This window comes from Photinus pyralis, unplaced genomic scaffold (genome assembly GCF_008802855.1).
Source record: "Photinus pyralis isolate 1611_PpyrPB1 unplaced genomic scaffold, Ppyr1.3 Ppyr1.4_LG9, whole genome shotgun sequence".
Lineage (NCBI taxonomy): Eukaryota > Metazoa > Arthropoda > Insecta > Coleoptera > Lampyridae > Photinus > Photinus pyralis.
Genome location: NW_022170878.1, coordinates 18,892,881 through 18,916,674, shown reverse-complemented (window position 1 = coordinate 18,916,674; position 23,794 = coordinate 18,892,881). Strand labels below are relative to the sequence as shown.

Here is a 23,794-nt window from a genome sequence, read left to right as displayed (position 1 = left end):
ATCAACTTATCCCAGGGTCCAGCTGGATTCTGCCACCGCTCAGTATCCCAATACTGACCCTGAACCGATGGCTTGACCAATTCCTAAAATTCCAATAAAAAAAACTTACTCTCCAAGATTTTAAAAGGAGCTTGAAACAAATTAAACAAACGCCCACAATTACTTTCTCTCTGATTCAAAATGAAACAAAACCTGGATAAAGACCGGTTTAATTTAAAGCAAAGAATTACGCTAACTTCCAGTTGTACAAAACAAACATTATCAACTTTATCAATTTTGGGTGCGTAGGTACGTGACGATACTGTTGTATTTCGAAAAGGACGCTTCACGGTGATTGGATGGCGAGGTTTTGGAAAGAGGAGAGGGCCAGTTGCATAAGTAAGAAAAATTGGATTTGAAGGGAGCTTTTTGGTTTTTGATAGCAAGCCCGACTTTAGCGTTTATTCTCTGGAGAAGTTTTGAAAAAGTTAAGTTGCATAGTATGTGGAAGTATTGGAAGTAATTTGCGTTCGAGGAATGTAAGAAGGAGTTTTTTCGAGAGTGAAGAGAAGTTGTTGAAGGAGACAAAAGTGGTGCTCAGCGTTAAAAGTTCCGGGAGCAAAGGTCTAGCCTTCTGGCCAAGTTTAGAAGCAAATATTTGGACTGTAGCGGAGAGACGAAGCTCGGTGTCTCGTTTGTAAAAGTTGAGGGCAGTTTTTTTAGTTCGGCATGGTGATGTTTTTTGTCTGATGGTGTAGTGAAAGATGTGCACCCGATCTATCAGGGATTAAACGAAGATTGTATCTGTAACTGTAAGTAGTTGTTTAGTTTGTCTGTGTCTTGTTTCTTTTTCTTATTGTAAAGTTGATAATGTTTGTTTTGTACAACTGGAAGTTAGCGTAATTCTTTGCTTTAAATTAAACCGGTCTTTATCCAGGTTTTGTTTCATTTTGAATCAGAGAGAAAGTAATTGTGGGCGTTTGTTTAATTTGTTTCAAGCTCCTTTTAAAATCTTGGAGAGTAAGTTTTTTTTATTGGAGTAGTATAGTAAGGCCGATCCTGGCTCACTTTACATGGAAAAGTGCCATATGATTGAAGTGTTAGCGTTTCAAGGTCAAAGTGGTGTTGAAGGTCAAAGTGGTATTGCGTAAGTGGGGGTGGGTGGGTTTCAAGGTCGAGTGTTGAGAAGAAAGGGGTGTATTGTTTGTGTTTTTCGGAGGGGGGGTGATGGCTGAAGGCCATTGGATTTCAAGGTCGAGTGTTGAGAAGAAAGGGGTGTATTGTTTGTGTTTTTCGGAGGGGGGGTGATGGGTGAAGGCCATTGGATTTCAAGGTCGAGTTGTGAGAACAAAGGGGTGTATTGTTTGTGTGGAGGGGGGGTGGCGGCGGCTCAAGGCCGTTGGATTTCAAGGTCGATCGCTGAGAACAAAGGGAGGTTGTGTATGTTGTTTGTGTGTAATCAAATTGTTTGTGTTTTTCTGGGGTGCCGCCTCAAGGTCAAACGTGTTGCAATTTAAATATAGATATTAGAAGATGTTAGCTTGAAATGTGGTTAGTGTTAAGGGGGAATATGCGGCGAACGGCTGTTGAATGCCTTCATCAAACCTTATTGGTATTGCTATCTGATGCTGAGCATGAGGCGGTCTATGGACCTGAGACTTTTAGGGAACAGTGTCAAAACATTGTCCAAACGTATGAGTTGGGGATTGAACTATGTAGACTCTTTTTAAATTACAAAATATGCGTTGATTGCCTTATAAACGGACTGAACGAGACTCAGTTGGGTGAATACATAATACGGTGATGAAGAAAGTTACATTTGACGATAGTAACAATCGCGTGTATGTACTGATCGCGTGGTCCTTTGCATATAGTGCGGCACGAAAAGGGCCTTGGGAAACTATGGCCTTGGATAGATTTCGCTTTAGTAGAAAAATAGAGCAATTTTGTAAGATATTGTCTCCCGTCTTAGCAGAAAATCATCGTTTATCAGTTTATCGGACTAGATTTCAAGGTCAACAGAACTCAATGTAATGGTATATCGCACTAGATTTCAAGGTCACCAGACAGTAATGTTTATCGCATTAAAATTCAAGGTCATCAGACAGCAATATAATGGTGGTAGAAACGGTGAATGGAATCAGTCGAATAGTGTTCGCTAATCAGTTAAAATGGATCTTAATCAACTCAACAGTAGCACCTACTGCAAACCTTTCAAGAACGTCAAGGATATGAAGGTCGGTGAAAAGTATAAAGTGATTGGTATCGACCTAATCAATACCAAATATGGCGATCGAATACTGATCGATACTGAGAACTTTAAGTGCATCCTTCCTTTGCGCTTTTATGACTACTTCAAGAGCGACAACCGTCTGCAGATCTTCAAGGACACCTTGTCCAGGGAAGAAGTGTTTATAACAAGCGCCGGAACGGCGGGGAAGACTACTAATTTAACATTTATGTAAAAAAGTTGTAAATGAGATAGAGAGAAATAATAAAATGTTGTTGATGAGAGAGAGAAATTGTGTCTCTTATTTAAATGCATATCCACCCTTAGAAACACTTTAGTTGTTCTGTGATCGTGGGGTCGAGATCATCTCAACGAAAAAAAGCTCCAAAATGGATACAATCAGTTGTACTAATAATTATTTCTCGTGCTCGTGCTGGTGCTGTAATAACAACAAAGACACTAGTGATGATTCTATCACCCAGTTTGCCGAAAATGTGCATAGTAAAGCTGCCGACGAACGTTTAATCGATTGCTCATCATATGACCTCTACGATGGTGAAAGCAATTCGAAGAAATATATTGAAATTGGCTACAGTACGCATCTTAATTTGGCCCCAGTTTTACGAATTGTGCACTCTCCATTAAATGCGATAGTGATGGTGAAAGAAGATTGGGAAATGCTTCTAAAGCACCAAACATATCTCGAGATGAAGTTCTTTAGATCTCAAGAGCTCGAAAATTGGATCGACTGGTCCAATGTTAAGGAAGAAGATATTGAGCACGACAAAAGTTCTGAATCGCTTAACGCAAATTTTACTATTCATTATAACAGGAAATTTGTGCGGGATCCCACGACGACTGAGAAAATATTAGAGAGCGTAACAATACAACGTGATAAGCTGCATTATTGCACGATGAGTAAGTACGTCGTTGAAGAATTGTTTAATCTAAAAGATATAATCAACTATCGTTTGGATTTACTGGAATCGTACGCTCTGTCCTGTTTCTATCAGGATGTTATCGAACAGGTGATTAACTACCGTCATTTTCGTAAAATGGAGTTTGGTAACGAGGACGAGGGCGACGATGACAACATCTATCGCGATATTGAAGACGTATTAAACTATAAGTTTAACGTCAATTCTCATAATACAGTTTGCATGATGGAATTATTATACTATCGACCTACTTATTTTATGTATCACATATGTCAATAAACGTACTTTATTTGAGCATTTTTGTTTTATTTGATGGATGGATTTCCTATAAATATGGCAACTTATTGCCGCAATTCAACAATGTTGAATCGGAAGCGGAAGTGTACGGATGGGAGTGGCTTGGTTAATAATCTCATAAACAAACTTCCAGTGGAACTACATATTCCTGGCTATCAGTATTGCGGACCTGGATGCGATGACGGGTGCTCACAGAAATGCCTAACGAACTAGATAAATGCATTCATGATTCAGGTAAAAGAAGAGTATACGGATTCAAGAACGAATAATCGTGCACCTAAAAATAACTTTACTTAATGTGTACCTAAAGCAAATTTTAATAATTTGGTTTCATTTTGTATAAAAAATTATGTCTTAATTAAACACATCTAATTAATTATAACATCGCCTATCGCTTGAAGGTATTAATCCCATTCAGAGGTACCTAATACCATTGAGTAATAAATAAATTCTTTACTCAATGCTAATACGTTATTAGCTTATAGTTACGATTCGAGGTAAAAAAATGCACCTATTTATCACACTGAGGACATGTTTAGCTACAAGCATTTTACGTGAACAGTGTGGATAATAATTTGCGCGATTAAAAATGACATTCCTCCTTCAGTCATATCCAATAGTTTTCTCGTTGTTACAGTTTAGTAAACTTATTGGGAACGCAAAAGACTTTGTGTTCGTCAAGAACGTACCTACTCCTAAAAATAACTAATGGAAATGAGAGAATTGCGATAACGTTAATCGCATTCATAATCTCACTAATGAAACATTTCCAAAGCATTGGATCTATTTTCAATTATAATACAGGCATTTATGGGGATTTTTAGCGAAAAATTACTAGGTACGATTTTAATTACAAGGCTAAGAAGACTCAAATTTTTTCCTGGAACGGCGTTTCAAGTCCAACAATTTTTAACCGCAACCAGATTGCATCAAGGACATTTTTGTAGGAAATACTGCCTTCTTTAGCATGATTTAAAAATGATATAAGCAAAGCTTCTCTCGTTTCTTCGAAATTGACTTTCATATCTGCCCAACATTTTACATACGTTTACGTAGCATGTTTTATTTCTGTAAGTTAGTTCGATGCTTTAATGCAATTTCAAATGGTGTTCTTAGAAAAAATTGCGTTTGAGGAAAATCGGGCGATGACGTGAAGATACGAACTGCTCCTGCAATTTCCTGCGAACAACGGTCAAAACAAAAGACACTTTGTACATTGTACTATTTTAGTTCTTGGAAGGCGATGTGCAACACAAAAGTGCTGATCAAAATAGCCCTTTGCACTGTTCGGGATTTAAGAGGCGTTTTGCATACATGTGAAAAATGTCTAGCATAAAAAATTGTCACATGCAAATGCCAACTATAAAGTTTCATGACTTTCATTGATACATCAGAGTCTTATAATTACAAGGCGTTCAAGGATGAATAATTGCAGGCGCCCCTTCTAAAGTTACAGGGGAGGCGCGTGCAGCAGCTCATAGAAATATGCAATTTTTAGTTATTGTATAAAAATATTTATTGAAAAAATGACCGTATGCATTTTTGAATAAAATTCTTTCTCAGTTAGACCTCTATTTGCATCGCTAAACAAAGATTTAGAAACATATTTATATACACCATTTCATGCGGGAGTTTCACATGTCGTGCAATTAATAGACGCATTTAAATCTATACCTTCTCCGTTTAACGTCCCCAAAAACCAACCAAAAATTACAATAAAGGAAAATGCCGCATAAAGTGTCTCCGGAGGGCATAAGCATGATTAAAAATTAATTTCTCCATGTCTCTCTCATCGAAACTTCATACTGTTTAATAATTACACAATTACTATTCTGCAACCGGGTGATTGTTGTCGAAACTAAGGAGCTTACCTGAACTAAATGAAGGTTAAAGGCGATGACTCATAGAAAATTCTGAGAAGTGAGAACAAAGGAGGCAGCCTTCTTGGAAAAAACCATGACTCATAGGATGGTAATATAAAGACACCCGTGAACCCTCAGTTCAAACAGATAAACGTGTGCAAGTCGCACATCTGTGCAGTGACATTGCAACGTAACAGGCGTGTGCAAATATGGTATCATCCGGTAGGATTAATGAGCACTCGGATCGTAAATCTGACACGGGAGTGTATTTCTTTATTAAAACATAGGGATGAGATTGTTCGTCATTTATCAATTTTACGTGATAATGTTTCCATAGTAGAATGACCCCAACACCGAGGACAGTAACCCATGGGGTGACTAACCTAATGGCCTTCTACTTAGCACACGCGCAATAGTTCAAATGACCTTGTGGTTCATTACCTACGCCGGAAGGCTTTGGGTAATTATTTTGAGGAATATATGAGGTACCCCGTGACAGCCAATGGCATGTCTGCCTGTTAGTCAATGAATTATTTTTACATTACAGCCAATCATCGCAGTCAACCGCTTTCAAGGTTACGAGTTGGAAATATAAGCTATGGCGAGCAGTACAGTAGTGCTAGTCCAGTAGTACGTAGGTCTCGAAACAGTTTGGTGAATCAGTAGCAGAAAATGGTTATTGCTATTGACGTTCAAGGATTTAAAACATCCCCAACGACATTTACGCCAAAGGAGTTGGCGGTATTTAATGGGCACCAAGTTGCACATATTGTGTTCAAACCTCCATTTTCATTTAGCAGTTTAGATGTGAACTACCAGAGACAAGCTATCTGGCTGATGCACAACCACCATTGTATTAAATGGGAAGAAGGACATACACCGCCCCACTTATTTCCGATTATACTTCGCCGGCTAGTATCACCAATGGAGGCTATATATGTGAAGGGAAAGGAGAAGGCAGAATTTATACGAAAAACCTTATCGCAGGATGTCGTCGAGATCAACGAGGAACCTGCATTACCTAAATTGGAAGCCAGCTGTTTATATCATTCCTATCCAAAATGTCATTGTGCATTGGCAAACGTGTATTACATACATAACAACTATACAATGTCGTAATTGTTTAGTAAATAAAGCGATAAAAGTGTAACATTTCTTCTTTCTCTTAATGCCCTATAAATAAGGATGCGGATGTGCAAACGGTCGTTTCAGGAAAGGTTTCGATCACTATATAAAACCTACCGTGAAAAGGTGTTTATTTTTCAGTTGGAAAATACTGCTATCAAGTATATCTACAGCTTTCAAAATAAACAGCTTCTGATATAAACAGGTAAGCAGATAAACAAATAAACAGGTAAACAGATAAACAGGTAAACATATAAACAGGTAAACAGATAAACAGATAAACAGGTAAACAGATAAACAGGTAAACAGACAAACAGGTAAACAGATAAACAGGTAAACAGATAAACACTTTCTTGCCTACATTCACCATGGATAAATTCGGACGTTCTCATACGCATGCTCAATTTGGAAAACTGTTAAAGACAATTTTCCATTACCGACGATACTATAAATGTGGAAAATAAGAGACTAAGTAATGTTGTGGATCCTATTGAACGTCACGATGCCCTAACGTTGCAACACTACCTATCAACAAGACTAAATCTCAACGGAAACCGGTTAATGAACCTCGCCGATCCAGTAGACGACCGCGATGCCATAAATAAAGGGTACCTCACACAATACATGCAGATTGCGAAAGCGCCCGTAGACAGTCTTCGCAATTACGTAGCGGTACTAGAGGAAGAGTTGAAAGCGGTCAAAGAAACTTTACATAAACTAATAGAGGATGCAGCAGGTGGTGAACGAGTTACACAAAGCGGCGCGCAAAAACTTCCCTCGTAGACGTACCATCATTAAAGGCTTCGATGATCTTTGGCAAGCAGATCTAGCCGAATTTATACCTTACGCAAAAGAGAATAAAGGCTACAAATACATATTAGTAGTTATCGATTGTTTTTCAAAATATCTATGGACGCGAGGGTTGAAGACTAAAACGGGTGAGGAGGTGACAAAAGCCGTACAGGCTATTTTCAAATCTACGAGACGCAGACCGAAAAATCTACAGACCGATGCAGGGAAGGAATTCTATAACAAATCATTCGCCAAATTAATGATGCAAGAACGCATTAATCACTATTCCACGTACAGTACGAAAAAGGCCGCACTGGCCGAGAGGGTTATAAGAAGTATAAAAAACCCCTTGTACCGGCAGTTTAGTTTACGCGGAAAATATGTATGGATAGATGCAATCGAATCGATCACGAGCGAGTACAATAATCGTAAACATCGAACAACGGGGATGAAACCGATCGAAGTGAAGGCCGATACAAAGCTGGACGCCTACAACCACATCAAGCTCTTCAACAATAAGAAATGCCGTTTTAATGTCGGCGATGTAGTTCGAATTAGCAAATTTAAATCCATATTTGCGAAGGGCTACACCCCCAATTGGTCCAGTGAGCTGTTCAAAATTATAAAAGTACAAATAACAAATCCGGTCACGTATTTGTTGGAAGACATGAAGGCTAAACCGATTTTAGGTGGATTTTACGAACATGAGTTGCAGAAGGCCAAGTATTCGGACGTATATTTGGTTGAAAAAGTCCTGCGTCGCAAGAAAGACAAAGTGTACGTGAAATGGTTGGGTCTGGACGAGAAATCGTGGATTGATAAAAATAATGTTGTTCTATAAGGTTATGATGTGTCGATTTGAATAAATAAATAACTAAAAACTTAAATATTTACTTTTTATTATTGTAATTCACCATACAACATATTTCCTAGTGTCTCTTTTTCTCGATGTCATCTATTCCACCACCCTCCTTTTTTATCGAGATATTTTTCAATTGTTGTTAGAAGTGATTATTGAAATATGTCGAACAATATCAGATTCCATTTTCCATCATATCTACCCATAACACGGTGCTGCGACAAATTCCAAGAGTGGCAGGAAATTCGTTATCGTATCTTACATAGATAATCGTTTGTCCCAGACACTCACACCCCACACTTCTTGTTAGGGGTTATGCAAAATTGACGAAATGCGATATACAGATACTACGTCAATGATGCACAGAAGTCATGAGATCTCACGGATTAAAGCTCATTTAAAGTTCATCTTCCCAGTACATTAATGAATATTATCATTGTTAAACTGAGGTGAATGGTCTCTGCCGTCTTCTGGGAATCTTCAATGTTGCAGGTGTTTCACGGGTATCATTTGGGACAATGGTTGATATGTGTGTGTGAGAACGTCCTTGATGTTATTTTAGAATCACTCTTTTGCTAACTCCAACAAAAACCTCCACATATATACCTAGGGGTAGACATTTTGCGGCACAAGTGTTAATCTGCACGTTATCGTCATGTCTTCAACCAAACGCGCCAACAAGTTGACTTTAAAAAAAAGTGCAACGAGTAAGAAGCCTTACATAAATGCCTGTGGGGGTGGTGGACGCTCAATCTTAAAGACCGCCTTAGAAAAACCTACAAAATTATCCGATGGTGATGTGATCAACCTCGTCACGGAAGATGAAGAAGGACATCGGGAAAGGTAAGTTGTAAACTTGTATAATAATTTAGTACTCGCTCTCCACCATCCATATAGATACTAATGTTGTAGGTATTATTTTATTTTTTTTATAGAACAATAGCTACCACCACCACCACCACAAATGAACTGGAAGATTTTCTAAAAGAATATGAGGGAAATTTCAATCATGTTTACGCTCCTCCAATTACAACGATTCCTCCACCTCCCATGAGACCACCGGTGATAGATCCCAGACATGGCCAGCAACAACAACAGCAACAACAACAACAGTTAAGGTACAAATTATTGTTCACGAAAAATAAAATTTCTAATGCATATATGTTTTTTACAGCCAGTATCCATCAGTACAAATATTGGAGCACATTATAATTCCTGCGCCGCTACCCCAGGCAAATACTCAAACGCAGCCACCAGAAAATGGTAGCTTTACATCCACAAATCCTCGATGGGGTGGCATGCATCAATTTCCGTAAGTTTACTCATTACTGTACCTCCGTTTATATGAAAAATACTAATTATTCTAATGTTACGTTACAGAAATAATCCAGCTCAACAACAACAACAACCAAATTTACCACTACAGCTACCTGTAAATAACGGCGGCAACAATCACTTTCAGTAAGTTACTTTTATTATACATACAATCTATTTTTAATACTGTGTTTTTCTTATTGTTACAGTGCCCCGTTGCCTAGGGGGGAAAAAGATATGCAATTACTAAGAGAATTTTATGAAAACGTCTCTCCGCCGTCTTCAGCAGCCATCGACCAAGAAGAGGCGCCACCACCACCGCCGCCATCTCATGAATCGCCCAGATGGCGCGAGCCATCCACACCCCAAGAGCTGGCGATGTTATCAATGGGGTGTCTGGAGAAGATGCTGACAACTTTCCAGGCCAGACAAAGAAATTCCCAACTCCAGACGGAGCGTTTAGAACGGGAGTTGGATGCATCACGAGTTCAAGATGAAAACCTGCATCGAGAGATGAAATTTATTATAAGTTACATGGAATTTTTAAAAAATAATTAATTTTTCTTTTCAAATTTAACTTCACATTTGTAATTAATAAGTAAAACATTAATGTAATGTACCTAATTTGTAGAAAATACATGGATTATTTAATGCGATTGTTGATATTAATTAATTTAGTTTATCTGCCACAAACATTCACGGAAATGTAATATTTACGTACCTACCTGAGTTCGAGTGAAAATACTAATCCGAATTAATCATTATCACAAAGAAACACCAAAATTATTTTCCACAACACATCGCGAATCGGTGAATATCACTGTGCAATGAAATGAGTGCATACGCAAGTCGGCATAATGCGAGCTGATAATTTTCTATTTTTACCAAATGCGCGATACCATGCAGAACGTCTATTCACGGTAGGTACAGTGTACTCGTTTTTAAAATTGAGAGTTCATTAAACACCAATCCCCAAATTTTTTTAAAGAGGCTGGTTCTAAAGGATGGATGTCGGGGGAAAATGAATAAGCACCCTTTATACATTCTTTTAATTCGCAAACTTTACATACAAATTGTCTTAATTGGTACACAAGAAATAACCATCGTCGTCGTATTTATGCCATTGCCTCACACACAAAGAAATAATCCTTGCCTTAACTGCCACTGTATGAATCATTACAAAATCAGTTTTTTCATACGGCGCTGACAACCCAGCATTTCAACATCCCACTTTAATTTTCTAATTTTCAGTAACAGTTCGTCAATTCTTTTTTTCCGTTGCTGCTGCTGCTGCTGTGGATGATGATGAACAATGGCTCTTGACATCTCGCCTATTATAGAATTATAAATTATTGAGCAAAGACCCATTACAACAAACACTTATATTAATCTGAACCACACCCATTCTTAAGTCGCCTTGATCACCCGAAAACAATACACCCTTTGTTCTCAAACTCCGCTCGACAGACAAACACCGCATGGCCTTGAAAGTGAGCCAGTATCGGCACGCATTAAGCTTTGAGTGAGCCAAAATCGATATGACCTTAATGGTCTTCTGTACCCACTGCATCCAATGTAAATTTCCATAAGAGCGCCCGCCATAAAAACTATAGTTGTTTTTCAAAGACAATTTTTTTAAGAACTATTTTATAAATTTAGACCTTTATCTACAAAATGTTCGGACTATTTTTTTTTAAGTTTATACCAACTGAATACCGATTGTTTAAAGATTAGATGTTTCGCACCGATTATTGCGCTAATCTGTTTTATTTTTTTACTCTCGATCAAGACGATTTATGGAAAAAATAAACCGACAGTTTTTTAGATAAGTTACTTCTAAACATGACCCCAAAAAATGAAGTCATAATTTTTGTAAATAAAGTCTGTATCTTGGCGGGCGTTAAATCAACAATTTGAGTGTAACAAGTGGCGCCGCTGCACAGTGTCGGTGGGAACTAACTAAGGACCAAGACAGGACTTAACAAAGCAAGAATATCATCTTATCTCTTGCAGCTATAATCATCTATACACTATAATGTAAAAAAAAGTTGCGCTTAGGTAAAGAAGACTCTTAACGGCGCGGCGGTTCGATTTACTTAACGATCTGGGATAGCGGTTGAATTAGCGATTTATACGTTCGTACAAACTCCACTTCTTTAATAAAACGATCCGCTTTGAGACGATTATACTTTACACGCTTAAACTATTCGTCGTTTCAAGGCCATTTCTTTAGTATCCATGATGATGCAATCAAGGGAATAGGTAAACAAACAGGGGGAACAGCCTGTTTATTTTGAAAGCTGTTTATTATAAAAAAATGTCGTCTAGGGCATTTATGCCGGGATCGCCTCGCTTTAGCCTTTTATCTAATTTAGTACCAGGTCCGCAATACTGATAGCCAGGAATATGTAGTTCCACTGGAAGTTTGTTTATAAGATTATTAACCAAGCCACTCCCATCCGTACACTTCCGCTTCCGACTCAACATTGTTGAAGTGTGGCAAGAAGTTGCCTCCATCAAATAAAAAAAAATGCTCAAATAGAGTACGTTTATTGACATATGTGATACATAAAATAAGTAGGTCGATAGTATAATAATTCCATCTTGCAAACTGTATTGTGAGAATTTACGTTAAACTTATAGTTTAACACATCTTCAATATCGCGATAGATGTTGTCATCGTCGCCCTCATCCTCGTCACCACATTTTGGAGCCTTTTTTTTTTTTCGTTGAGATGATCTCGAGAGTGGGATGTGCATTTAAATAAGAGACCCAATTTCTCTCTCGTGAACAACATTTATTATCTCTCTCTCTCTCTCTCTCTCTCTCTCTCTCTCTCATTTACAACTTTTTTACATAAATGTTAAATTAGTAGTCTTCCCCGCCGTTCCAGCGCTTGTTATAAAGACTTCTTCCCTGGACAAGAAGTCCTTGAAGATCTGCAGACAGTTGTCGCTCTTGAAGTACTCATAAAAGCGCAAAGGAAGGATGCACTTAAAGTTCTCAGTATCGATCAGTATTCGATCGCCATACTTGGTATTGATTAGATCGATACCAATCACTTTATACTTTTCACCAACCTTCATATCCTTGACGTTCTTGAAAGGTTTGCAGTAGGTGCTACTGTTGAGTCGATTAAGATCCATTTTAACTGATTAGTCAACACCATTCGACTGATTCCAGGCACCGTTTTCTACCACCAGTATATTGCTGGCTGATGACCTTGAAATCTAGAGTGCGATAAACCATTACATTGCTGTATGGTGGCCTTGAAATCCAGTGCGATATATACCATTATATTGCGGTCTGATGTTGACCATGAAATCTAGTGCGATAAACCGATGATCGATGATTTTCTGCTAAGACGAGAGACAATATCTTACAAAATTGCTCTATTTTCCTACTAAAGCGAAATCTATCCAAGGCCCTTTTCGCGCTTCATTATATGCACATGACCACGCGATCAGCACATACACGCGATTGTTACTATCGTCAAATGTCACTTTCTTCATCACCATATTATGTATTCACCCAACTGAGCCACGTTTAGTCCGTTCATAAGGCAATAAACGGATATTTTATAATTTAAAAAGCGTCTACATATTTCAATCCCCAACTCATACCTTTGGGCAATGTTTTGACACTGTTCCCTAAAAGTCTCAGGTCCATACACCGCCTCATGCTCAGCATCAGATAGTAATACCAATAAGGTTTGATGAAGGCATTCAACAGCCGTTCGCCACATATTCACCACAAATCGCCAGTAGGCCTCCCAACATCAATTTTTCCATACTGCGCCGACAACCCAAAATTTCCACATCCCACTTTAATTTTCTAATTTTCTTTACCAGCTTGTCAATTCTTTTTTTCCGTTTCTGCCGCTGCTGCTGCTGCTGATGATGATGATGAACAATTACTCTTGACATCTCCTCTATTATTATTATTATTATTATTATTATGGACAAATGACTATTCCAATAAGCACCTTATATTACACCCCCCACTCTCCAAGTCGCAAACCATCCCTCGATAGCCTAAGAATTGCACCACGTTTGACCTTGACCACAAACAATACACCCTTTGTTCTCTCGACCCCCGGCGCGCTCTCGGCCTTTGAGATACGAAGCCGGCAAGAAGAATAATTACGTTTTACCCTCAATCTTGAGACGGCAGCCGAAAAATTACGCAACCCATTTTTTACACTCTCAGCGCTGAACTGGCACCGCCAGTGGCACCCCATCCCCCAGAAGAACACAAACATTAAACCCCCCTTTGTTCTCAGCGTCCGACCTTGAAATCCAATCGCCTTCAGGAAAAACAATTTGATCACACACAATACCCCCCCCTTAACACTCTCAGCAATCGACCTTGAAATCCAAAAACCTTGAAACGACCACGCAACACCACACCAATTTCACCTTGAACACCAACACTTTATTCATATATTCTTCAATGCTAAGTGGCCCAGGATCGATACGACCTTGAAAGTGAGCCAGGATCACCACGCATTCAGCTTCGACCCAAAATCGATATGACCTTCAAGTGAGCCAGCATCGGCACGCATTCTTTCAGACGGACACACCCCCACATGACCTTGAACACCAATGCATCGATACGACCTTGAAAGTGAGCCAGGATCGCCACGCATTCAGCTTCGACCCAAAATCGATTTGACCTTCAAGTGAGCCAGCATCGGCACGCATTCTTTCAGACAGACACATCCCCACACATGACCTTGAAGCCTCCGAAGAACACAAACAATACACCCCTTTGTTTTCACCAATCGACCTTGAAATCCAATGACCTCAGCCATCACCCCCTCTTACCAACGGCCTTGAACCGACACCACCACCCCCCTCCAAAGAACACAAACAATACACCCCTTTCTTCTCAACACTCGACCTTGAAATCCCCCCCCCCCCCCACTTACGCAATACCACTTTGACCTTCAACACCACTTTGACCTTGAAACGCTAACACTTCAATCATATGGCACTTTTCAATGTAAAGTGAGCCAGGATCGGCCTTACTATACTAGCTTATTGGAATTTTAGGAATTGGTCAAGCCATCGGTTCAGGGTCAGTATTGGGATACTGAGCGGTGGCAGAATCCAGCTGGACCCTGGGATAAGTTGATGATACTATTACTTCAGTTGTACCACCATCATCAAATAACTAAAAATACTAGGGGTAAATATATTTCTTTTTGCTTTTATATAAGAAATACGACTGCGCACAATATATTTCATTTTATTTCAAATTTTTTAGATTTAATGTCAACATTTTGAAAAAAAGTCTCAACATAATAACCTTAATGAAGCGCAGTTTTTGGCAGCATACTTAGGGGAGAGGAGGGTACAGTTGCACTCAAATTATAAAATGCTCAATTAAATATATAAAAGAAATGCATTTCTCATACAAGGTTGATTTTGGGCATGCTACAATATTTCAGAAGTACCACGAACTATTTACATTAATATAAATTAACTCAAAAATTAGTTATAATTATAAATTCAAAATGTTGCATTTGTGTCACTGTTCACCCTAAGGAGGGTACACTGGCACAGTAATTTATACTACTTTGTTTCACACATGTATTAAACGAAAAATAAAAATTAATGCCAATCGAAACAATTACAGTGAAAAATGGAAAAAACCAATAACATCTTCAGATGTTACGTACGTCTGTCCGTCCGGTTTTCCGAAGCCTAGATACTTCTACGGTTTTTAAGATATTTAGTACCTTTTTGTATTCGGTAGCTTATAAACTATTGCTCAAAATTGATGTTTATTTATCCGTACATCTATCCGTCCGTTTTTCCGAAATCTAAATACTCCTACAGTTTGCAAGATACTTGGTTCGTCTTTGTATTGGGTAGCTTATAGCTATTACTAATGCACCAATTCTCCACAATAATTTTTATGTCTGTACGTCTCTTTTTCCGAGGCCTTAACTACGGATAAATTCGGATTGAAGTTGCAACGTTTTATTTGCTACACAATCATTTAATATCTTCCACACAGGTTACATATAGGTTACAAAGTTTTAGTTTTTTACCGTTTCGAAGTTTAAGATGGACTGCCTTTATCATAATCACCTTACCTTTAGTTTGAATTAATGGAAAGTAGTTCCAATAAAGTAATTATAGTAATTTGCAAAATGGTATAGTGTGATTAGATAGGACAGTCCCAAGGATGCTATATATTATAAGGATTGCTTGATCCCTATACTTGTAATGTTGCCCGCGTTTAAGTCATATGTGACGTCACCAACGGACCTGGCTGTCGGAATTGACAGTTTAATTTGCCAAGTTGTCAATGTTTTTGCATTAACGTTATAACTAGGGAAGGGGGTTTTAGGCAAGTGAAAATGAAAAAAAAAGTAGGGAAAAAGGCAAAAAAAAACCACTAAAGTAGGCAAGAGAGATTACATTATAGGCATAGTGGTCTAAAGTATAGGCATATTTAAACAAAATTAGGAATTGGGTGGGGGGGCTACGTTCACTTGTCCCCCCCAAATGTTTTTTCGGATTTCTAAAAAACGATAATGGCGCAAGAGTTATTATCGGTGGCGCATATGAGCGCATAACGAGCGCAATCATTTCAAAATAATACACTATCATTCACAAATCTTGCTACTGTGCAATGATTTGTCCTTTCCAAAACCTTACAAGACAGTAAGTGCGGAGTGGTTAACATATCTTCTGAGAGCTTTCCTACTATTAAATTTGCAACATACCGTCCCATTGAATCGGTAGTTTCATCCACACAAATCCAAACATTATAGTGGCCTATATCTGCTCGAATATCACTTATTGCCTTAAAAAGATAGATAAAATAAATTACAATTGTAATTAAAAAATTATATTGTACCTGATTGTAACACTTTGGTAAATAAAGTTTACTTAGCGTTGTGCGATCGGGAATGTTAGTTGAGCTGCATTTTTCTAGGAACTGTCGAAATTGCGGATTATCTAACTTATACCAAGGTATATTTGCAGCAATTAGTGCTGTACATAAATCCATATAGAAGGTTGCTTTCACATTTCCATTGCTTGTAGTTGATTCAGGTAACTGTGATTGCTTAGAAACTCTCTTCGATAGCAACCTTTTATGTGTATTGGTCTTCTCATGTTGTATGTAGGATGTGAAACTTCTTCTTACAGGAAAACTTGAAACATAGGATAATAGTGGAGAATACTACCGCTATATATAAAAGTACTTACAACTTTATTACAAAGTCTGTAAAATAATTTGTCACCTTCATGATATTTAAAATGGGGATTGTCTTTAATCCAGTTATTTATCGACACTTCTCTGTTTTAAGGCATTATAATTTTATTTAATATTGAAATCGCTCACTTCAGTCACTTCTCACTTCTAAGTATTGTAAATAATGTTGAGGTTAAGTAAAGATTTATACCTGTGTTGCCGATTTGACTAAAGTATACAAGGTGTTTCGAAATTGTGCAATTCATAGATTCCAACAACAGAGAAAATAGGTCAACATGCCTCAGACATAGGCACATTCCCTTTACAAATTCTAAAATAGGTATCAATTTGCGAAAAAAAGGCACTTTAGGCAAAATATAGTGCCCTTTATAATAAATTATACGTTAAAATTTGTATTTTAATTTCACGGCACTATGGGGCTTTGAATATTCATAATAGGCCAATGGGCCTAAAATCCCATCTCTAGTTATAACTGTGTGTATAAGTGTTCGCTATATTGCAACAAAAATGCTTGGACGCCGACGTGCAGTATTGGACTGTAATAACAATTTAATTAACGTCGAGAAATCGTTATTTTAAGATGCAAAAGTTTAAATAAACTGATTTAGCTGCAATAAAAAAAATAAAGCTATTTTCTCATCGGGAGGAATGGATTTCCGCATAACCATATCAGACAAGATCGTTATTCCTCCTTCCTTCCCTTAACACGTGGAGTACCACAAGGATCGATCCTTGGGCCTCTTCTTTTCACTACATATCTATTTGATTTTGGTTACAATCTTCAATTTTTTAATTTCCATAGTTACGCTGACGATACTCAACTATACGGGTCTTTTACCCCACTATGCGCACCAGATTTACTACCATTAATTAATTCGGACTTAAAGAGTTTATCGGAATGGTCTAAGAACAACTCCCTTGTTCTGAATCCCCTTAAATCTATTGGTATGTTGATTGGTACAAAAAGCTCTTTGGCGAAGGCGGATCTTCCTGCTGATTTAGTCTTACTTGATAATGCGCCCCTTATGTTTAAAAGTTCACACAAAAGTCTTGGTGTAATAATTGATGAAACTCGTTCCTTTTCTCCTCACGTCAGTATGCTGCTTCAAAGTAGCTATGCGAAACTGCGTTCTTTGTACAGACTTAGAAATGGTCTTTTGCAGTCTGTCAAGATGACACTGGTAGAGTCTTCTGTCAAGTTTTAATTATGCTGATTCTGTCTATGGGCCTCTCCTTACTAGTACTGAAGTTAGTAGAATTCAAAGAGTGCAGAACTGTTGTATAAGGTATGTATCAAGCATTAGAAAATATGATCATGTTTCACGGTTTTACAACCAACATAATATTATGCGTATGCGAGAAAGGAGAGAACTTCACTATACTTGTCTAAATCACAGAACTATAAAATCGTGGAGATCTTCATGATCGTAGATTAAGAAATATTATGGACATCAAAATACCTGCGCACAGTACCACACGTTACGAAGCTTCCTTTAGTTACCTGTGTGCCTATTTGTACAACAAGGTTCCTCATGTTTATCGGTCGCTACCTCTGCAACCATTTAAAAGGAAAATTAAAAATCTTTTGAAGAGATTCACTCTTAGTTGGCTAAACGGTGCTTCTCGGTTAATACAAATGTTAATGTTTTTCTCCATAACACGAATTTTTTTTGTATTATTTAGTACAACCAATCTGTATTTTTCAGTTTAATGTTTTTTTTTGTGTCATTTATTTCGTGCTGGTTAGGAAAAACAGCATTATGCTGATCCTCGCCAGAATAATAAAGATTATTATTATTATTATCTTTTTTTCGAAGAAAATGTTCACTCTGCAGCGTTTCAAAAACGCATCGTGAGGAGCTCTTAGAATCTTACGTAATATAAAATACAAATGAAAGTGGTGCACAAATCGAAAAGTCAAAGCATGCGGTGCGCCTGGGTCCGCCAGTGACGTCACTACACGCGGCGAAAAAATTCAGTGATCGAGCAATCCTGTATTACATACCATCCTTGGGACAGTCCTCTATCCTACTTTCTAGTTTAATTCGAAAAAATGCTGAAAGTCTTATCTTAGCTGAAACAGCTTCGTAACAATATACACCACTAGTTATCAAGGAAATTAAATATTAAGATAGATATCAAAGCGATTAAATGTGAAATTTTCTAGGGAAATCTAGTGCATTAAATGCACTTTCTCATACTCAACTATGCAGGTGCGAAAGGTGGATAAACCGTGTGAAGGGCGGTTTATCACAATGTTTTAAATTTTTCAAGGCACTTGCAACGAAACCATCCGCTGGAGACCGAGGTACAAAAAATTAAAAAAAAACAAAAATAAGAAACTTCAGAGTACTTAAGGAGAAAGTTGCTCTACTGCACCGCAAATTGATGCTCACAATATGTTAGTGAAGTATATGCAAGTAGACGCTAATTTAAAAGAGAGAGAGTCTTTCCACATATGCAAGCAGACCAAATATCCCTAGTAGCAAAAAAAGGACTTGTTATTATGTGCATTTGGCGCCGCTATATAAAAATACACCGCGAAAAGCACTTCTAGGAAGATGCGCGAATTGTCAAAATTACTTATAGAAATGAAAAAATTAAATCCCACAGTACGAAACTTAATCGAAGCACTTAAGCCACAAAATTTTGATTTGCGCTACAAAGATTATTGCCATGTATGATGCCGTAAAAGATTGCTTTATTTCCCCCACATATGCTATGAATATTAGTACTTCGCTTAAACAATGTTGTGACATTGCAATTGATTTGTTATTGAGAAAACGGAATTTGGGCCTAAATGGCAACCATATACTGAAGCTGAAGCAGATTTTAAAACGATGATTCACTTATTAGAATCAAATTGGAGATACGATGTATCAAACCATGCGGTCAATAACTTGACCCTTTAAAAGTGGAATAAGATTACGCTAATCCCACTTGTAAGTGATCTAAAACTAATAAAAGAATTTTTATCCAATAAAGCGGAGGAAGCATCGCAGAAGATGTGTCTGCTTATAATGAATTGTTGGAAACCATATTTTGTAGTCTTGTTATTAAATCGTCGACGTCCTGGGGCGAGATTTGCTTTACATTTGTATGAATCTAACAACGAAAATGCGCAAAATTACGAAGAATTTTCGGAAGCCGTTTCACCGACTGATAAAATATTACTGCAAAAATTTAAAAGAGTTGTAATTACACCCCGTCCGATTTAGTCAAGATGTGCAAGAACATATACGTCTGTTATCATCTAGGCAACATTTTGTAAAACGTGATAATCCATATACTTGTTTGTTAAGGGAAATGTGGGAACTCCCACAGCAGGTTATAAAGTTCTAGAAAAATATGCAAAAATGTGCGGGGCCAAAAACCTGAAAGCAATAACTGCCACTAGACTAAGAAAGCACTTGGCTACCATAACCCAAATATTTAACAACATGAACAAAACAGATATTGAACAATTGGCTAACTTTATGGGGCATACGATGGGTACTCGGAGAAATTCTTATCGCATACCAAACTTTAGCGTGGAAGGAAGATGCGCGCACCACTAAAAGGAAGCAAAATGATGGTATAATCATAGTAATAATAATTGTGCGGAACGAATCGTGTAACTAATAAATATTCTACGCAAACTATACTAAGTTTTGATTTTACAAAAAAAGTGTCTGTCCCGGTGATATTTGGTTGCACACATTTGCTACACATGGGAAAACAAAACAAGTATTATTTTTAGCATTTTTCCGCATTGCCTGCATATTGATACGTACGACGTGCCCAATATAATATTTCTGGATGGATCGATGAATTTGCATTATATTCTAATAGAACCAAAACAAAATCTTCTGCCTGTATTTGACTAGCTTTTGAAGGTTCTAGTGTACGCCGATTATCTTCCTCTACTAAAGTTCTTTTGGTTTGGTTTGAATTCTTTTTGTTATAGTTTTCTATTTCATTTTGTTCCTGGTGTGTCCTGGCAATAATGGTTCTGCCTTTTCTCTTCTTCGTCATGAAAAGGATGCCATGGACTATAGTAATCATTTTTAAATAAATCCTTAAAGATATACCTTTACTTCGGTTTGATTGGTACAATCCACGTAGTGGAGGTTAAGCGTTTGCGTATAGCGTACACAAATCTGGTAAGATTCCGTGAAAAGCTACCCTTCTGTTTAAAATTTAATTAGTAGTAATCACCTCCTTCATATACTAATCCGATCCTGTTAGTCTTTTTCGTTAAATGACTTAATACATTCGTATTAAAGCTCAAACATTTATAAATGGAAACGAGTTTGACTTTTTATCTTTCACATTTTACTTAACGTAGGGTTAAGGTTTGGATACAAACTTGGAACAATTTATATCCACCAGACTTTAGGTTATCAACATGCATTTTTCACAATCTCTAGCTAGGCTATGATCAAATCTTTTAAAATATTGGAGGGATCGATCGGAAAAAAAGACAGAACGTGATTACATTCCGGGATTAGTCTAGTAGAAATATTTTCGTAATAATTTCAAATTGATGTCAAGTCACGCCTTCCCATTCGTTATACAATCATTTAAAACTGTGTGCTGTAAATTTGATCATTCAATTAACTTTGTTACTATTAAACTACAATACCCGGTGATGTTTGCTCGCATATATGAGCAATGAGTCAACTATTAACTCTACCTAACGTAAAACTGTTGGCGCAGTCACAGATAGATGGATTAATTTATGGGACATCCATGCGTACGTGATTTAGTTAGAACAGTGCGTAAAGCGGAACGAAGCGCTACAAACTGAAACAGTGCGTACATGTACATTGTACAAGGTTATTTGTATCGCAACTCCAGAAAATGAGTACTTGCAGAGCATTTTATGGACGCGTAATACACATTATGCTGTGCTGTTGTAGAAAAATAATTGAAAAAGTAATAAAAATTTCAATATTCTGCTTCAGTCTTGTATAAACGGTGATACAACTCATTCAATATCTGTAAGTCATGCATCATGATTAATGATTAATTATTTATATACTGCTAACAAGCTGGTCTTTATGAAAAATACAGGGTTTATCAATATGGATTACCTGCAATTTTATTGGAATTCAACAATATCCAAGGAATTGAGAAACATTTATTAAATATTAAAATATGAAACATCTCTGAAACACAACGTCGGTCAAATGGCCACCGTGGTTCCTTACAACGTGAATCCATTCAGTAGACATACATAAATAAATGGGTCCTGAAAGCGGTGCACACACAAAGCATTAAGAGATTGTGAGTGGAGGGGAAGATGAAAATTATCAGAAGAATGAGGAGAGTTCCTAGGCAGCATCTACAGCCCCGTGGAAGTATATTAGAGCGAATGAGGCAGATTTTTTCTTGAGCTTCCTAAGATACGTACTGTATATATGTAAATAATGTATTTTGTTCACGACTATCCGACTTTTCTAAGAGGGTACATTAATCAACGAATTTACATTATAATCATGTGATTGGATGTTTTGCAAAGGATTGTGTTTTCTTTGAAAAAACATCCAATCACATGCCTTAACAACATTATTAACCTGACAACATAGTTAAGTATGTTTAAATAACAATTGTTAATTGTATACAATTGTCGTAAATGATGAATTTCGCTCAGGTGTACTCAGTACCAGCAACATTTTGTATTTCAAATCGATCTGATGTTATATTGTTTCAAGTTTAAAGTGTGGTATAATTACAACTAATGTATTTATGTCCGATGACTATCCTGCTTTTTATATTGGTTATGAAGTGGGAACGGAACCAATGTTGCACGAAGAATTTAATGCAGATTACGAAAATAACAATACTGAGAGTAACCAACAACTTTGTAGAGGGAAGAGCGAAGTACCAAGTATTATCGATCCATCTTATGGGAACCATGACAATGCGCAGTTTCTCCCAGAAATAGTCCCAAAAATTACCAATTTCTTACAATATTTTATAAGTAGTCTGTTCTCTCTGTGGCATTTCCCGGCTCAAAACCAAGCGCCTCAGTGGAAAACAATTTTTACGAGATGAAGCACCGGGTATTTTCAAACACAGTGTTACCAATACGAGTAGATTTAGAAGGTACTAAGAAGCAAGAATAGAAATGACTCAAAGATTTGAAGGTAATTATATTTTACACAGTTACTTTTTCAGTTACCTCAAAAGAAAATGCTGCGCAGATAATTGACATTTATCCCAAAAACGTAGATTTTTCAGTATACCTATGTATAGTGGGTTGGGTTGGTAGAGCAACCGTGGCTGAAACCCCGCCCATTTAAAAATCAAGACAAAATAAAAAAAATAATAAAATAATTTTTTTAAAATTTGAGGTTAGAAATTTTGTACGTGTGGAATAGATATTGCAGAAGGAAATGGAATTTTTAAAACAATGTCAATGATATATATGGTAGCTTTCGGATGTATAGAAAAACGTGAACAAATAAAATGAGAGATTCGAGTACCTAGAAAAAGCAATCAGACGGAATAAGCTGATAGTTCAAGGAAATAAATGAAATTAATCGTATAGGAAGAAAGCAAGAAAATAAAACCCAACTGATATTCATAAGAATGCATTTTTATTGAGCCTCTGGTCCGAATATATCACAAATCCTTCCTGCCCACCCATACCTGCTGTAGAAAATGTTGGGACACATTATAGGTACGTTAGTAAAACAATAACGTAAGAGGCTTTGAAAAATGATAACTGTATGGAGACTGATAATGTAGGCGAACAGGGGGAGACGATTTCTTCGGTTTAGCTTTCAATATCGTGGCGCGTTCAACAAATATGATTAGGTATACTACATTATAAAATGATCTATTGGCACGAGAGGCTTCGTGAAATTTTGATTAAACTACGCTTCACTTCATTAAATCGTATTGATAAGAAATAAGAATAAGAAACTATTGGCTGTTTCTCTTGTTAAGCCAAAATCTAAAACAATAAAATACGTAAGTCTATAGCAAAATTGTAATGGAATCTTATTTTTGATTAGCACGCCTGATCGTCGTAATAATAATGCCCTTCTCATATATTTCCCTTTGCGCGCAAAATTTTATTCGTGCAGAAACGTGCGTCGAATACTGAAGATGAATTCAGTATTATACCTTGAACGCCGTAAAATATGCGACTGTCATTTTAATCGTCAGTTGCAAA

General features: G+C 37.2%; 1 protein-coding gene and 1 long non-coding RNA gene across 2 annotated transcripts; one reads left to right on the top strand and one right to left on the bottom strand.

The window, feature by feature from the left end:
* The first annotated feature begins 7,975 nt into the window (after positions 1-7,975).
* Positions 7,976-10,052, top strand: LOC116180277. The gene is made up of 5 exons (XM_031500184.1): positions 7,976-8,925; positions 9,018-9,200; positions 9,257-9,394; positions 9,463-9,543; positions 9,606-10,052. The coding sequence occupies exons 1-5, from the start codon at positions 8,738-8,740 to the stop codon at positions 9,952-9,954; spliced, it is 939 nt and encodes a 312-aa protein (XP_031356044.1). The 5' UTR covers positions 7,976-8,737; the 3' UTR covers positions 9,955-10,052.
* Positions 10,053-11,930: 1,878 nt separating this feature from the next.
* LOC116180278 lies at positions 11,931-13,853 on the bottom strand. The gene is made up of 2 exons (XR_004147102.1): positions 13,382-13,853; positions 11,931-13,327 (listed from the first exon to the last, which is right to left on the bottom strand). It is a non-coding gene; the product is annotated as an uncharacterized LOC116180278 (long non-coding RNA).
* Between the last annotated feature and the right edge of the window lie 9,941 nt (positions 13,854-23,794).

Coding starts and splice junctions, on each gene's coding strand:
- LOC116180277 (XM_031500184.1), top strand. CDS start 8,738: ATGTCTTCAACCAAACGCGCCAACAAGTTGACTTTAAAAAAAAGTGCA. Junction 8,926..9,017: donor GAAGAAGGACATCGGGAAAG/GTAAGTTGTAAA, acceptor TTTTTTTTATAG/AACAATAGCTACCACCACCA. Junction 9,201..9,256: donor CAACAACAACAACAGTTAAG/GTACAAATTATT, acceptor TGTTTTTTACAG/CCAGTATCCATCAGTACAAA.